The following is a 16,902-nucleotide window of genomic DNA, read 5'->3' as shown; positions in this document are numbered from 1 at the left end:
GCAGCACGATCAAAAAAGAAAGAAGATTGATTCTGTCTGTGCAGATGTTTTGGAGGTAGAGCAAGCTCTGGACAATGTTGGCTGGTAATAGCACCCTGGAGACATCCACGCTCTGTTTATAGAACTGCTTAATTATCATTGATTTGGCTTCTAACCAGCTGTGGAAAGTCCTCTATGAGGGCACTTTGGAGATGGGGGTCTTTCAAAGTTTTTAAGGCATGACTAAGATGTGAAAGAAGAAAGACTTGCTGCCAAAGGTAACCTAACAGTCCAACAAATTAAATTAAAGTAAAAGCATTATGAGAAAAAATATCTTAATAGTGGTGCTTAAATATGATTTTTACTAATGCTCAGAGTTAGGGATTTGAACAAACCCCTGACCATATAATAAACTTTGACATCCATCCCGTCCCGTCCCGCACTGACATAAATGTTACCTCATAGTGTGACTTTTTGACGTATGTTATTACTTTTCTAAGCAAACAGACTTTTTGCTTAGCGGATGGTGAAACAAGTGAAAAATTTCATAGACATTAATAAAGACGAAAGCTAGCAACTACACAGAACTCTATTGCAACTACCTACCCAGAACACCCCAACAACCATACAACTCCTCAACAAGCGCATAGCACCACCGGGAAACCACCCAGAACACTGTAGCATTAGGGCACCAACTTTTGCACAAGCATGCACTATAATCTCCTTTTCTTCAGAAAGTGTAAAAATGTTGGTGTCTGCATTGTTTCCTTCCAAAATAGTTCTTTTCTTTTCTTTTTATTTGCGTATTTATTTTGGCATTCTACTTAAAAGCATTTGGAAGTTCTGTAGCGTATATCAGTTTCACACGAGTTTTTCTTAGCGTACAAAAAAGGTCAGGCGGAATCAGACCCCTCTTTGAGTTCTACAAATCTACCATAGAGCCCTGTGAACACACTCAACGAGATAGAGAGCCTCCCGTGGGACACGGCCACTACATGCTTGGCTCCTTCGCAACAATCCCCTGATTAGCTCATTTAGAAACAATTTACCCTAACAAATAGCAGACATCATCAGCATCTCCCCATCTTACTTTCAGCAAAAAAGGCCGAGTCAGGCCAATATCAGAGTGGGCCGGCTTCATTGTAGTAGGTTATTTGCCTGCTGTAGATGCTATCAGCTACTCTACGTAGCGAAATTGGCCCACTAGGTCTGACCATTGAAAGACCCCATTCGGATTGTAACGCTTCATGTACAGTCCTTGTAACAGAGAAAAAAAGAACTGAGATGATGAAGTAATTTAAAGTCCCTCTGGACCAAGTAATGAAAATAAACAAAATGGGGGGCAGAAAAGACTGGCTTTAAAAAAAAAAGAACGTTGCCTTGGCATTTTACCATTCTCTATGAACCATGATGTGCCAAGTCTGGAAAATCGTTTCTACAGAAGCACACACACATTTGCTCACAAAATAAACTGGAACATGAAAAGGGGCCTGCATCTTGATTCTGAGCACTTGATGACGAGCGATTTTCCCAAAGCAATTAGCCCTGAAAGTCAACTTTGCAGCGACCGCGGGAGTCTAAGCTACACCGGCCACCCAACAAAGAAAGCACTGTCCGGCGAACTCCTGACACTGCCTCGCTGCGATGTTTGTTTATCAGCACATTAAACTGATGTTCTCCTGCCTATTCTGGCTGATCTGACATTGCAAACAAGTAATCCAGAGCGATGGAAGCCGAACCGTGACTGTTGAGACACTCTAGCGCACAGAGAATATCTCATATCGCATACTGCAAAAATGTCAAAATATGGAATCTCAAAAAAGGGAAATGTACTGCACTTTGTGGACTAGCTAATTCATTGGCTTACTTGAAGGAAAACCGTGAAGGCAAAACAATGAGCCATACAAGAACATAAGGGAGTGTTTGCTTTCATACGCAAATGAAATAAGAGGTTTCTGAGAGAAGAAAGCACTGGTCAACACCTGCAATCTGCATTTCCTTTGTCAGCCTCTTGGTGGGGTCACTGTCACCAAACATTGAACATGCAGTATTTAATGGTAGCTACAATATTAAGCAATTTTTCCAACAAAATTTCCTATATTTCACTTGACTGAAACTACAAATATGTTTTAATCATTTGCATTTTTTTTATTATTATTTGTATAATTCTAATTTCAGCCCAGCACAAACCTCATATGAAATCTTTGAAATTGATCATATGACTTTCCTTCATAGATGTAAATACTGTGACCGTTCATTCAGCATCTCCTCCAACCTCCAGCGACATGTTCGTAACATTCACAACAAGGAAAAGCCTTTCAAGTGCCACCTTTGCAATCGCTGCTTCGGTCAACAGACCAATCTGGACCGCCACTTAAAGAAACATGAACACGAGAATATTCCAGGTAAAATCTGTTTCTTTCTATATTTTCCAAATATTTCTTTTTGGTTATTTTTATTTTATTTTGCAAATATATGCCTTTTTCAGTTGAGGTAAATAATCCAATTTTAGAGATTACCTGAAATCATATTACTGCTTTTTTCATGCTTTTATCTTATTTATTAGGAAGTGATTGGTGTTAAAATACCTGTCAGAACCAAAATAAATGTACATATGCAATGAGTAAATAATAAACATAAACTATGTAAAAATGTAAAAAAGTACAAGGCTGCATATGTTTAGATATTCCGTCTCTCTTTTTTGAGTTATTTATTGAGTTATTTAGTAATCAGATGATCTGCTTATTTATTGTAGTGAGTCAGCAGTCTGGGATCCTCTCGAATTTAGGAACAAATATTTCCTCACCGAACTCTGAGTCTGACAATCATGCACTTTTGGATGAGAAGGAGGACTCGTATTTCTCAGAGATTAGGAACTTCATCTCCAATAGTGAGCTGAACCAGGCCTGTAGCTCCTCAGAGAAAAGGTACGAGCTTGCACTCATGCACAAACACACACATGGACAGAATATGTTTTGAAACTATGGCAACAAGCCTACTGTATAGAATCAGAGTCAGACACGCTTGTCATGAAGGTACAGTCTGCCCTCTAGTGGAGTGCATTACAGACTTTGTATTCAGTGGGCAGAGGCACGGGACATCTCAATGAGTCATTTCACCTTGTTGAGTTCTGTTCTGCATTAAGCACAGCCAGATACACATCAGGGAGCACATTCCATCGCCTTATGAAAACACCAAACAAAAGCTCATTACTGCCAAATTCATGAACCGTCAGCACGCCTGCCGGTGTGTGGCCAGGTTCACATCGCTTCAGATTTTGGTGCAGTTTGATTAATGCAGACAAATGTGTACGAACAGATACATGGCCAAATACATGAATTCTTTCTTAGACGTGTAATAGTCCTCCTCGATTTGACCGGTTTCTCCACACTCCATGGTTCTGCCTCATCACTTTAAAGCTCTGCCGTGGACTGAAACCTCACACTGCCATCTGGGATCAATAGTCCTGTCCTGACTCGTACAAGCAGGCCTGGCATTTTAATATCTGTAATTCAAATAAGTGCTCTGTTTTGTCTCCCTGCAAATCGGCCTCACAGAAACACCCGCTTCAAATGGACAGGCAGCAGCAATATTCCCCTATGCGCTCATGCATCTTATTTCATGACGTTTGCCTGTTTCTCCCTCGTTTTCTGTCACTCTTGTGCAGCCAGTCCGCATTCATGGTGGAACGTCTTTTTTTTCTGCTTTTAATTCCTTCTTCTGTCTTTGGTACTCTGTAGGAAATAATACAAAATCTCATTTGTTTCTTCTATAAAGGTCTCACATTTGCCTCTTCTAGAGTTTCAGAAGCTAACTCAGCATTCTCTCAATGAGACATAACTGAGAACTCAATTATCTGAGCTTAATTATACACATTCACTTTAACGCTCCATACAAGCTGAATGAGCTGTCTGAGCTATCCTGTCCAATCCTGTTTTTTTAAATAAATACAACAATTTTCTCATTTGGCCCTATTTATATTTTTCCAAAAGGAATTTTTGGAGAAACAATAAAGATATACAGTAGTTGATAGTCAAATAAGACATACCTGAGAACACCCGTCTGAGTTAGGCTATTCAAAATAATTTGATAAACAAATACAATAATTGTCTCTTTTGTCAACAACAATTGTCATTTATTCATATTTGTATTTCTCATAAGGAATTTTCAGAAAAAACATTCAAAACATGTTTGATACTCAAATGAGAACACTCATCTGAGCCATGATATCCAAATTATGTTTAAATAAATACAACAGTTGTCTCAGTTTTGTTTTTATTTCTCCTAAGGAATTGTCGGAGTATCATCCGAGGCAGTTGAGACTTAAATGAGACATAACTAAGAAATCCATTATATTCGCAAGCTATGCTATCCAGACTAATTGTTAAATACCGCAAACACTTTAATTTCTGCTATTACTAAGGAAGTAACAAAGTTGACACTCAAATAAGATATGACATCATCTGAATCATGCTATGCAAATTAAATTTGAAAATTAGCTTTAAGAAGCCATTCACACAGAACACATTTTTGCGTTACAAAATGCGCGAGTTTTTAGAACTCGGACACTACGTTATTAAAACGTTTTATGTGCAACTGACATGAGTGCATCTAGCACACATAAAAACAATGAAACAACATCACAATGGAATGGAAAATTCAGTGGAATTCTGTCTGAATGGCCCCTTATATTTTTACTGTCAAAAATGTATCTTTTTTTATTTACTCCTAAGGATGTTAGGGGAGACAAAGTCGATACCTCACTGAAGAGCTCCATTAAGTCTAATGAGCAATGAATGAGGAATTTTGCTAATGTTTGGTACTAAAATTTGGTACCATTTCCCCCACGTAATATATATATATATATATATATATATATATATATAAAGAAGATAATTGCGACTTTTTATCTCACAATTCTGATTTCTTTCAATTTGAGGGTTATTAAGTCCAATTCTGAGGAAAAAAAAGTCAGAATTGCGAGATATAAACTCAGAATTCTGAGAAGAAAAGTCTCAGAAAAAAGTTTATATCTCACAATTATGACTTTATAACAAATAATAATTGTGACTTTTCGTCATGCAATTCTGATTTTAAAAAGTCAGAATTACGTTATATTAACTCGCAATAATCTCAAATTGCGTGATAAAAAGTCACAATTGAAAAAAAAAATCTGAATTGTGAGATAAAAATTCAGTTGCGGAAGCCAGCTTCCATACTTCCTCCATGAACGTCAGTGGAAAAAGACGTGATCTGTTCTCTTCACAATTTACAGAGAGGCATGATGGGGGTTTACCTGCAGCTGGATTAATGCTGTTTGAAAGTGTGTGTGGCTGGTCTGTCTGAGTCTGACTGTCAGTCTGTAGGGGTCTGCAGGTTTAGCCCTATCAGGGGACCCTCAGACTGAGACATTTATCTGTGTGCTGCATTGACGGACCCCCCACCCCCCTCAAGCTAACGCAAACAGCGCTCTGACATGTTTAGACTGAGAGACAAAGCACAGGTCTGTGGCAGGACCGCTGCTGTCTCCCACGTGGCATGGACTTTCTCTCAGGCCAGGGCAAATTTGATTATGGGATATTTAAGCATGATGGAAAATGGGAAACAAGCAGTTCTTCTTGTTCCTTTTTTTCTGTTTTGGTAAGTCTACACCTCACATAGCTTAACCACCCACCTTCCACCACCCCTCCCGGCGCACTCGACATTCGTCTGCCTTAATAGAAGTTCGTTTCAGAGCGCTGAAGTAAAAACGGCTTTGGAGGGGTATGCGCAATGACATCATAAACTGAAATGTTTGGCAAAAGAGTGGTAGTGGAACGGCGCGGTGCTGATAGCTGCTTCGCAGAACAACCGGTTTCTCTGGAACTTGGTGGCAATGAGACAAACCATGATGAGTGCTGCTGACCTGTCTAGCTCGCTCTGTCTCGCCTCTCCGAAATTAGCCAATTCATCATTGCCACGCTCGCAAGAAACGTCTGTCATTAATTGCGAAACCTGTGTGTTTGTCATTCGTGGATCTGTGTTTTCGAGCTCGGGCCAGGCAGGGGAATTACAGCCCAATCCAAAATGATGGATGGCAACCCAGAGACCAGCATAACACTGATATTTGGCAGTCAGATTATGATGAGAGAATTACCTCAATGGACCCTCAGGGTGAAAATAGTTTTTTTTTTTTTTTTTCTGATATTTTGGGGAGGTGTCATTAGATGTCATAGCCATGTCCAGAAGACATAAAAACTCATCACCAGTGGCCATTAGAAATCTGGTGTCACTTCAATCCTAGATATGTAAAGGGGTGCGTGTGTGTGTGTGTGTGTGTGTGTGTGTGTGTGTGTGTGTGTGTGTGTGTGTGTGTGTAGCTCCTGCCGGAATTGAAAGGTTTTTCAAGTTTATTCCCAAGTTGGTTGAAACTTGGATAGGAAAAGGCAAGATGATAGCTTTCAACATGAAAAATAAGCACTGAAATACAGACAAAAAAGACATAAAACAGAAGCCGTCTTCTGCTATGGATACCGTTTCACTCAAAAAAATATGGCCATTGTAAGAACTGAATATTTCAAAGGGGACATTTCAGGGTGAAAACGATTATTCTTTCTGAAATAAAAAAAGTTTGCTGTAGTATGTAGTAATATTTATGAACATCTCCCATCCACCCACACAATTTATGGAATTTAAACTGAAAAAAGGTGTCAATTCAGATTCAGAAATCGCATTGCAAAAAAAATTATTTACATTGATTCATGGTTTTGGTTCTGTTTCCCAGTACAATATCCGTTCAGTATCCTTAAAACAAGATACATTTACATGAGAAAATAAAAATAAAAAATAATTTCTGATTATCTGAAAACAAGTTTTGGATGTGTATTTTTACTGAAATCATGACAAAAACACTGTTTGTTTTTTGGTTTAGGTTTTTTTTTTTTTTTTGCTGTGCAATGGCATATGACCTTCCCTGTTTACATATCAACAGAAATTTTGTATTCAAAATCAAAGTATTCAAATAGTTATTTTGCTGATTTTGTTTGCAAAGAGCTTAGCCAGTAGAACCAGAAGTTGTTTGCATGAAGACATGTTAAAGGTACAGCAGTAAAATCAGCCTGTTGAATACAACACATCAAAAAAAAAAAATGATGAAAATGGTCATGTGTCAAACTAAATGAGGACTGTTTGTTATTACAGGTCAGAGCTGACAGAGGAAGAGCATCCTCAGAGTCACACTCACACTGCCTCCAAACTGGAGGAGGAGGAAGAGGAGATGGAGGGAGATGATGAAGATGAGGAAGGCTCGTTGACAGAGAAGTCTCAGGACGAGACGGCCTCTCCCGCCACTATGGTGCAGGGCACTTACGACGAGGATGAGGAACCCACCCCTCTCCCTATGTCTTACGAACACACGCGCAGGTCAGCAAAACACATCTGTCTGCTTATTTAAGAAAAGATTAAAAAGAGCCACTCTCACTTAAATGAACACTCATTTTTTAAAGATGTGAAAATGTAGATCATGCATGATTCATTTCGGCCTTTTCGATCCGTTTTACTGCAATATGATGCTTTTGTGACATTGGCAAAAAAAGAAATCTGGTGCAAGTAATTACTATGCTTGTTTGTTTGTTTGGAGTAAATGCACTGATGAAATATGAAATATTCGATTTCGATCTCATGTTAAATTTAAGGAAGTAGAATGAAGTATGAATAGTGTAATCTATATTATTTATTACAAGAAATTAGTAATTTTATTTAGCAAGGATGCATTAAATTGATCAAAAGAGACAGTGAAATTATTTATACTGTTACAAAAGATTTATCTTTCAAATAAATGCTGTTCATTCAACATTTTCTACAGAAATCCTGAAAAAAAATTATCACCTTTTCCATAAATATATTAAAATATTTTTAACATGGATAAGACCCATTATTATAATAATTAAGCACCAACAATAATTGAGCATCAAATCAGCATATTACAGTGATTCTGAAACTGTCATTTTAAATTGTAACAATATCTCATAATATTACTGGTTTTACTGTCTCTTTGAACAAATAAATGCAACCTTGGTACTTTTAAGAGATTTCTTAAAAAAAAAAAAAAAATCTCATTCAAAAAGTTATTCAAATGTATTCCAAACAAACACAATCATGTTGTTTACCTGCTGTTGTGAATGCCACTAAATTTACTGCAAATTTAATGCGAAAAGGATTCGATTTTGGTTGAGTGTTCATTTAAGAAGATCAGAAGTTTTGTTACAGAAAATTTACTGTAACAAAAGAACAATGTGCCTACAATGCTATAGCTCTGTTCCAAAACCAAGTGAGCTGCATAGACGCAATGGAAAAAAAAAAGACAGAAGATGGTTTTAAATCAGTTCACTTATTATGCTGCCTTTGAAGCCACAAGAGAGTTGCTTATGTAGACAGCAAAGCAGCTCACCAGGGGTGCGTTTCCCGAAAGCCAACTATGGTCGCAAGGTCCAGCATAGTTCAATGAGCAAGTGTTTCCCGAAACCATCGTTCTAACATTCGCAAACAGCATCGCAAAACTGAGTGGTTGGAACGACAGCTCTCGACCTGTGGTTAGAAGCAGAGTTTCTTGTTTGCATGACATGTGGACTCAATAAATCCTCATCTTGAGCCAAATAAGCAAGCTGACATTCTGTAAAATCTATACCCTTCATTTCAAATAATATACAAATGTCATTTACTTCTTTTAGATTTTCAAGAGATTTAAAGCGTCGTTTTTGAAAAGTGCGCATGTTGCGAACGTGCTCTAGTACGTAAGAACAAGCCTATGATTGAATATGGAAATAAAGCGAAATAATAAATCTAAATTATTCCATGGTCTGGGTGAATACTCGATTCTGATTGGCTTCAGGGTGTCCATTAAAAAGTGATAGAGGACACCTAGTAAATAAACCGTCAGGTGTAACCAGGGAAACCAAGTTATTGTTTGTAAAAACTTTAGATTTCGATTGTAAAACTAATTAAAATATAAACTAATGTTTCAAAAAAGTGTTATTTGGCAAGTGACCATGGTATAAGCGGGTTAATGCCCTTCGAGGTGTCCATTGTCAGGTATTAATGGACTTCGGCGGTTCACGCCTCGTCGTCGTCCATTAATACCTGACAATGGACACCTCGTCGGGCATTAACCCTTACATAAATCTAGCATTAGTTCAATCTCAAACAGATTCATTAAAAGAAGTTAACTATTAACCAACATGGTTGATTGACAAATTTGCAACAATACGGTTTGGGGAAACAGTCGCAACTAGCTAGTCGATTTCTTCACGATGCAGCGTACTAGTTAAACAGTGAGTTACGTCGTTGTACGGGAAACACACCCCAGATTGAGGAACAGAGTCAGAGTGTCTCATTGTCTCCCAAAGTGTTTACTACTGTGATACTCATTGTCTGTCAGTCCTCATACAATAACTAACGCAACTAATCATCTGTCAGTACATGTGTGTTTAATCATTGAAACTTTGGTTTGCCTAAACAAATAAAAAATGATCAGTTTAACAGTTTCCTGCAATTTTGCACACATGCAATGAGCGTCCAGTTCTGTTGCATTTCGGTTCACTTTTCGCCTCTCTCATCTTGAATAGCATTGCTGTTGGAATGCCACTGGCATCTAAATGTTTCAATGATCAATATTTCGTGGCACATTTTAGTCAAGAGCAAGTGTTTCCCAGCATCTCGTTTAATTCTGCATGGACAGAGAGATGGACAGAGTTCTTAACCCCAAAGCTGTGTCCATTTGTTTTGTGCTTTCATCCGCTAGTGTGATGACCACCTATATTTTTCATGTCCCGTCACCATCTCATCCACTGCATGCTCCTCAAATGCATCCAGTTCCAATATTTAGATTTGAATTTGCGGGCTAACTGAGGGTCCCCTCCCCCCCTTCCCCTTCCTGGTACAGGTGTATTGAGGAGGATGCAGGCCTATTAGATCTGGAACCTCTGGCTGGTTTCCCCAAAGGCCTGGAATTCCATAAGGCTGGCGAGGAGCCCTATGACATTAAAGACATTTTTAGCCCCTCGGTAGAGTCGGAGGCGCTGAAAGAAACTCTTTTCAGGCAGGCTAAAACACAGGTATGTGACTGTACCTGCTCCAGAGAGCTTCTTCTATGCCATGAGCCCATGTCTTACGTTACGTTACGTTACGTCGAGAGAAGGACAGACAGTTAAAGAGCATCTTATCAATATGGACACAGTTCTTTTTAGTTTGGCCTTTAGGGTTCCCCAACCATTTGGTAGACGCTGTCAGAAAAGCCAATGGAAAACGAAAATAAATTAAATTGTATGTTTTGAGCAGTCAAATTGATATGAAATATCTGATATTTGAGATACAATTTTAATTAACAATAATAATATTATCTTTTTTTCATGATTTTTTTCATTCAATTGCCCATGCAGAAAAAGATGTTGTAACATAACTACATGCAACTTTTGCACTACCTAATCATTGTCATTTTTATTTTGTTTTATAAAGAATATTTTCAATGTTGATACAAATATTAACTGAATGATATTAACATAACTAACACTATTAGCTTTCTGTATCATTGCCTTGTATATCTAACTTTAAATTGTCTTCTGGTCTCAACATTTCATGTGGAGTTGTTACGTGTCTTATATGTGTGAACCCAGTTGATGGTTTTACTTTAATATTGTTTATTGGCAGGAAAATGTCTGATTTTATGTTTGTAGGATTTATGTCCGATTGATATTGTATCATGTAAAGAATTTATAGAATTAAAGTTTAGATCCCAAAAAGTGATATGTTTTTAAACCCACATTCTGTGGAACACAGAAAGATCCGTTTTTGAGTATTCAGTAAGCAGCTGAAAATAACAGCACGTGGATTTGGAATGACAATATGACAAATGACAACGATTTGGTTGTGAGATGAAACTTTCCTTGTTTTCTTCATCCAGGCTTATGCAATGATGCTCTCTCTGTCTGAGAACGCCAATCTGCATTCATCCTCCCAGAACTCCTTGGACGCCTGGCTCAACATGGGAGGAGGGCCGTCGGAAACCAGCTCCTTTCACCCCCTCAACAACATCTGAGGACAAGAACAAGACAAAACAGAGATCAGAAGAGATGGAGGGAGAAAGGAGGAGATGGGAGAAGAGACCAACATGAAGACCAGCAATGCCACAGTAGATGAACCACCACTATGCGCATAAGGAGGAGAACGTACTGTTGAGTGAAACAGACACAGGAACCAATCATAGATGGGAGAGTTTTATTACACAGCATAACAGCAAGAATGAAATCATCAAATCCCAGCCATTCAGCATCTTTCCTGTCTGCAACTAGCAACTATAGTGAGTTCTCTCCTCAGCAGCTGAATCAAGAGGGGGCGATGCGTTCGAAAGACTCTAAAATCACCTCTCCACCTCACTTTCAATTACATGCATTTCACAGAGACTGCTCTCAAGGGGTTTTTTACCATGTTCTCGGAGAAGCCCAGGCCGGGGTTGACCGGACAGGGTAGTTGATGTGTTTCTTCAACTGGAGATTTTAACCGTTTCCATACAGCATTCCATTCTCAAGTTGATTTTCTACAGCACTGTACCAAGGTTCCCTTTATATTAACTCACAGCCCAAGTCTTACAGTAGATCATTAGTGTAGACATCAACATTGATTTCCAATGGCAATAGAAGCACTTAAGTCTAGCCCGCAACTAGCATGCTATCTTTCCCCCAAGGCTGGCCGCAGTGTGCAAGCCGCTGGCTCTAGAAGTCTATGCTGGAGGTCACCTTTGTGTTTTTTTTGTTCGGCTGCTCAACAGTCAGATAAAAGCGGTCAAATCTTCATATGATATATCACGCAGCATGGTTGTTCATTTGTATAGCATCATCGTCATTGTAATTATTGTTGTTATGGTAAGTATTTGAGCTGTATACAGGCCTTTAGTCTCAACTGAACGTTTGTTTTTAAGAGTTAAATTATTCTCCAGTGGGGCAATTGGAAAATCTTTTCTCCTTCTTCTTGAATTCAGTAATATTATGAGTTTTTTTCTATGTGATTTGTTCCTCGGTAAACAGTATTGTTTCTTTTTGAGCACATCTGTGCTCAAATGTTAATAGAATTCTTTAGTGAAGGACCAAATTTGTACAATATTGTTGTATGATGTACAAACTAAGTTAACAGTTGGTAGCAGAGAGTGTTGTGTGCCAAATAACCCCCTTTTCTTTGACAATCATTTCTTTCCCAAGTGGTCGCCTCCACTGTTAGTCGTTTTTTTTTTTCTCTTCCTCTTGTTGCTACTTACATTGATGAGTGTTTGTCTTTTATTTATTTTTATTTAGATTGTTTTTTGTTTTGTTTTTTTATTAATGAAAAAATGAAGAAAAAAATGTTTTACCCACTCTTTTGAAGGAATGAAATTACTGAAATATCATGGAAATTCAGAAATGTTCAAGCTCTTTGTAGAAAAGAAAGTTGCCAAAATTTGAAAAGACTGTGTTTCCTTTATGAGCACATAATCATGAAGTCTTGTTTATGATGCATCTGTTCAACCATTTAGAAATGTAGGCACTGCGTGATTTAAAAAAAAAATGTAATTAAAATATCAGGTAACTCAAATAGAGGGGCATTATATTTTGACATTTTTACACATTTTATCACTCATAGTTAAACATATTCTTAAAAAAAATGGGTCTACAGTGTATCTCTGGGTTCAAATTGCATGTTTCCCATGTCCCATTATTTTGTCAGCTAGTTCGAAATATCATATCAAATTCTACATAATTCAAATGCATACCAAAAAAAGACACCGCAAGTGAGAGGCTACAATGGGATTGTGATTAAATGGTGAGCGGCAACATTTAATGTTCACAAGAGCGTAGAGGTTTCTGAGAGATGCTCAAATCCATGAATACACACACGAGTCCTTATCCAACTTCTCTGAACTGTGAAGCCAGCGAATGAATCGTAAACAGCTGAATGCATATCATGAATGTGTAGAGTAGATTTAATATGTAGGTTGAGTCAAACTTCATAAAGTTAACTTCTCTTGATTGAATGTCTTTTTGGTCAGGATTTCATACCTTTACTTCCTCTCCTCACTTCTTTTTGGATGTTAAAAAGACTCTATGTTCTCTGGAATCAGCACTTAAATCAACACACCCCTGTCTGCCTAACACATACTTTCCTTTACATCTGAGCTCTTAACTTAGTACTGATTTTAACGCCATTTTTCCAAGCAAGGCTGGTTTTAACAAGCACTTTAACTCATGGGTCAAACAGACAATTTTATCAGATTCTTTTGAATAAAACAGCATAGAATATCCAAGCGTTGCCAGAAAGACATTTACGAATGTTCAGTTTTCACTGCGAACACAAACCAAACAAGATTGATTGGACTGGCCTTTCACAGGGAATCTGCTTGATAACGTGCTGTTTAAAAACTTGCAGCCGTATTTGAATATACTAAAAGGTGGCACTATTACCCTGTTTCATACCGTATCTCCTCACTATCTAATTTACTCAAATCCTTGAGTAAAAAGCCTGTGGGATGCATAGGATTTCTAGGGATGTAATGGAATTATGAGTATGAAGTCATGTCACATACTACTGTACTAAGCAAGCGCTGTAGGTGAAGAAATTGACCCACACTGTTAAAATCATCATGAATAATGGTCAAAAAATGAGCAATGCAGATGCCCTTGGCCCACTGTTACATTGCAAACAAACGTATCATTTCAAAAACCATAAATAATGTGGTTTCTCAAAAAAAAAAGAAAAGAAAAAAGTGTATAGTATTTCAAAAAAATAACATTGATATGTCCAAAAGTTCATTTTAAACATGGGTTTGAAAATAGATGGTGCTTGTTTCATTTGGATATGAGTTGTATATTGCTTCTGTTATGTTTATTAAAACTATTGTGCATGACTTGTGTTTTAGAGGTCATAATGGTGTCCATTTGTGAAATGTGTATCTTAAATTAAAAAGAAAAAATAATAAATAAAAAAACAATGAATTTGTAGATGCACTTATTGTACATGTGGTTAGGTTAGTAGGTTTGACTTTAAGTCCTGTTTACTGCCTTAAATACTATGGGCAGATGGTTATTGAACTGAACAATATGCTTGTGGGAGAGAAATAATGACAAAATTTAAGGATTGTAGAATAATACTGAAAATTCTGAAGTTCTTTTTTGATGCTTGTGATTACTGAAGATGTACTTTAGAGCAATTTCATGGAAAAGACATGATTCTGATGTTAATTCTGTAGAATAGATATGTATACCAAATGTAATCTTTCCAATGCTATGAAGAATTTATACATGAAATTGATATGCAATAAAAACCTGTGTGCTTTTTATATGAATGCTGGTTTTTTTTTCCTTAATCCTGTAGATGTAGACGACAGTTGAGAAAATGTCCACAGTGTGCAGAGCTGAAACAATGGTGACTTTGAAGAATTTCAATAAATTCACATTTAAAGGATGTGATGTCACCAGAAACTCAAAGGCTAAGAGAATAAAGATTTCATGTGTGCTCCATTCTGACTCCAGCAAAACATCACAGTATGTTCACCCTACTTCTGATTTAATGTGGGAAAAAGATATGTAATGTTTTCAGATTTTATGCTCATTTGGTAGTCCAGAAGAGTGCTAATTGATGTGGGTGTCTAGTGCAAGAACAGGTTTACAGAACAGAACTATGTATTCTCTGAAGGGATTTATGACCCCAGAAGAACAGTGAGCATTTCAGTTATTGCTCAGTTACGATATTTACATATGAGTTTAACATGTTGATGGTGCTTGGTGATTTTACTACATTTTTGATCAAATCAATGCAGCAGAACGTGACTCCTTTGCTGCGCCTCCGAAGAAAACAAACAGCTGCTCTGACTGCCGAAACTGGCCAGAGCGCTCTGTTCTGGGAACCAAGGCTGGTTCTGCCAGTGTGTTGCCACCAGAAGAACTGAATATTTCTCCTCCCTGACCCGACCGATGAGCTGCGGGAGCAGGGCTACATCGAGGGAACGCGAAGAGCCACATGCGAGGCCATCTCTGGGCCAGTGCGTCATATCCTTCGAGAAGAATGTCTGGCAGTGGGAATTCTCTTTCGTTGTGAAGAGATCCACATCTGTCTGACTGAAGGTGTGCCACATGCGTCGACCGTGAGTGATCGTGAATCACCCTCACTGAGTGAAGGTTCGGTCGTTCGTGCCCATAAGAGAAGCCGGTTCGCCACTAGGCTGTGGCGCCACCAATGGCTTGGGCGGTGGCTTTAGTAGCGCGCAGGGCAGGTCAGTTGCGCTGCACAGCTCTGGCCGGGTCCAGACTCGTCCATGTCATGGAGAAGTTGGGCCTGATACACTTGAAGTACCGTCATGGTATGTAGCACAGGGGTGGCTTGGCCGCAAGGAGCGAACGCCCTTGAGGCAAGCACTGACGGATGACTGGCCTTGGCCTCCCAACCGATCGCCGTAGGCGGGCAGAGGTGTGCAGTGACCGCTTCTTCCACTGGGGGAGCTTTGTATATCCTTTTTCATCTGCGCCATCGACTTTAGAGAGAGCAGCTGAAGAAGACTGGACACGTGCTGATTACGGGAGCTCCTGATGTACTTCAGGGAAGAAAGAAGCTGGTTGTTGGCAAGGGGGCTGATGGCGGCGCCCTGGCTGCAGGAACCACTTGTTGAGTTGGCTGCGGGCGGGCTCTTCTGGGGCCGACCAGTCTAAGCCGAGCTCTTCTACGGACTTGCAAAATCTCTGTATCAATCCTAGGCCGCACTTCATCAGTCTCTTTAGGCGGCTGAGGGGCTGAGTCATTGCCGGAGTTTACCTACTCAAACCACAAACTCAAGTCAAACTCATCATCAGGCCCGCCGAACAAGACCATACCACTCACGCCAGATGAGGGGTGTTGATCTTCGTGGGTGAAGAGGACAGGGGACTCGCCGCGCTGAGGGGAGAGTGAAGCACTGAGCACTGCCGGCTCCACTTCTTATTTTGCCTAGGCTCGAGAGGGGAAGGAGATGAGGGAGCGGGGCGGGTCGCTGAAGAGCGTGTTCCGAGCGCTCAGCGTTGAGAGGCTCAGCTTCTCACAGCGTGGGCAGCTGGAATCCAGAAGAGCTGCCTCGGTGTGGGCACTGCCTAAGCACGAGAGGGAGGGAAGTCCTGCACTAGCCGCACTCGCGGCGCGGCATTTGCAACAACGTCGCAGGAAAAGCTCTTGAAATTTGCTCTTATACTGAAGTTTAAGCTGGTTGCTGGCGAGGAGGCTGCTGGCGGTGCTCTGGCTGCAGAAACCACTCGTTGAGTCGGCTGTGGGCGGGCACTTCTGGGGCCGACCAGTCTAAGCCAAGCTCTTCTGGTCGTTGGCTCCGAGGAGGCCCCGATGAGGCCCGATCAAGCCCCGGAATGACAGTGGAAACGCAACTGGCCCTGGCATGTACTAGCACGCTCGCTTTTGGCCCGACAGTGGAAACACGGCTAATGACTCCATTATGAAAAAGGCCCAACAGAGATCGTACTTTCTTTGTCAACTAAAAAGTTCAACCTGCTACAGACGCAGATTACACAGTTTTCCTCAGCTGTTATTGAGTCGGTTCTGTGCACTGTCTGGTTTGGGTCAGCCAGCAAATCAGACATAAGAAGACTGCAACAGACTGTTAGGACAGCTGAAAGGATAATTGATGTGCTCCTGCCCAACCTTCAGGACTTGTACATCTCCAGAGTGAAGAAACTGGCAGGTAACATCATCACAGACACCCTCTCACCCCGGCCACAATCTGTTTGCACTTCTTCCCTCAGACAGATCTCTGTGCACTAGAACATCTAAGCATAAAAACAGCTTTTCCTCCATGCTATCTCCAGCTTAAACAGTTAACACAGCAATTACTACCTGTTTCTATCATTCATACCTAATTCATACTTGAGAGTGAGGCAATAATTAGAT

The 16,902-nt window shown here is 39.6% G+C and overlaps 1 protein-coding gene across 5 annotated transcripts in view; it reads left to right on the top strand.

The window, feature by feature from the left end:
* prdm16 (PR domain containing 16) overlaps positions 1-14,310 on the top strand; it is a 234,115-nt gene extending 219,805 nt beyond the window's left edge. For 4 of the 5 annotated variants that reach the window (XM_081348429.1, XM_081348428.1, XM_081348432.1 and 1 more), the window contains 5 exons: positions 2,215-2,384; positions 2,735-2,906; positions 7,159-7,380; positions 9,899-10,070; positions 10,916-14,310. In XM_081348429.1, the coding sequence (XP_081204555.1) occupies positions 2,215-2,384; positions 2,735-2,906; positions 7,159-7,380; positions 9,899-10,070; positions 10,916-11,050 (871 nt within the window). In that variant the 3' untranslated portion in view covers positions 11,051-14,310. The remainder of the gene's footprint in view (positions 1-2,214; positions 2,385-2,734; positions 2,907-7,158; positions 7,381-9,898; positions 10,071-10,915) is intronic. The other variant, XM_081348430.1, reaches the window with a different exon arrangement.
* The last annotated feature ends 2,592 nt before the right edge of the window (positions 14,311-16,902 follow it).

The sequence above is a fragment of the Scardinius erythrophthalmus genome (assembly GCF_964197995.2).
Source record: "Scardinius erythrophthalmus genome assembly, chromosome: 20".
In the NCBI taxonomy this organism is placed as follows: Eukaryota; Metazoa; Chordata; class Actinopteri; order Cypriniformes; family Leuciscidae; genus Scardinius; species Scardinius erythrophthalmus.
The sequence above is the reverse complement of the archived record's forward strand: the minus strand, read 5'-3'. Positions and strand labels throughout refer to the sequence as shown.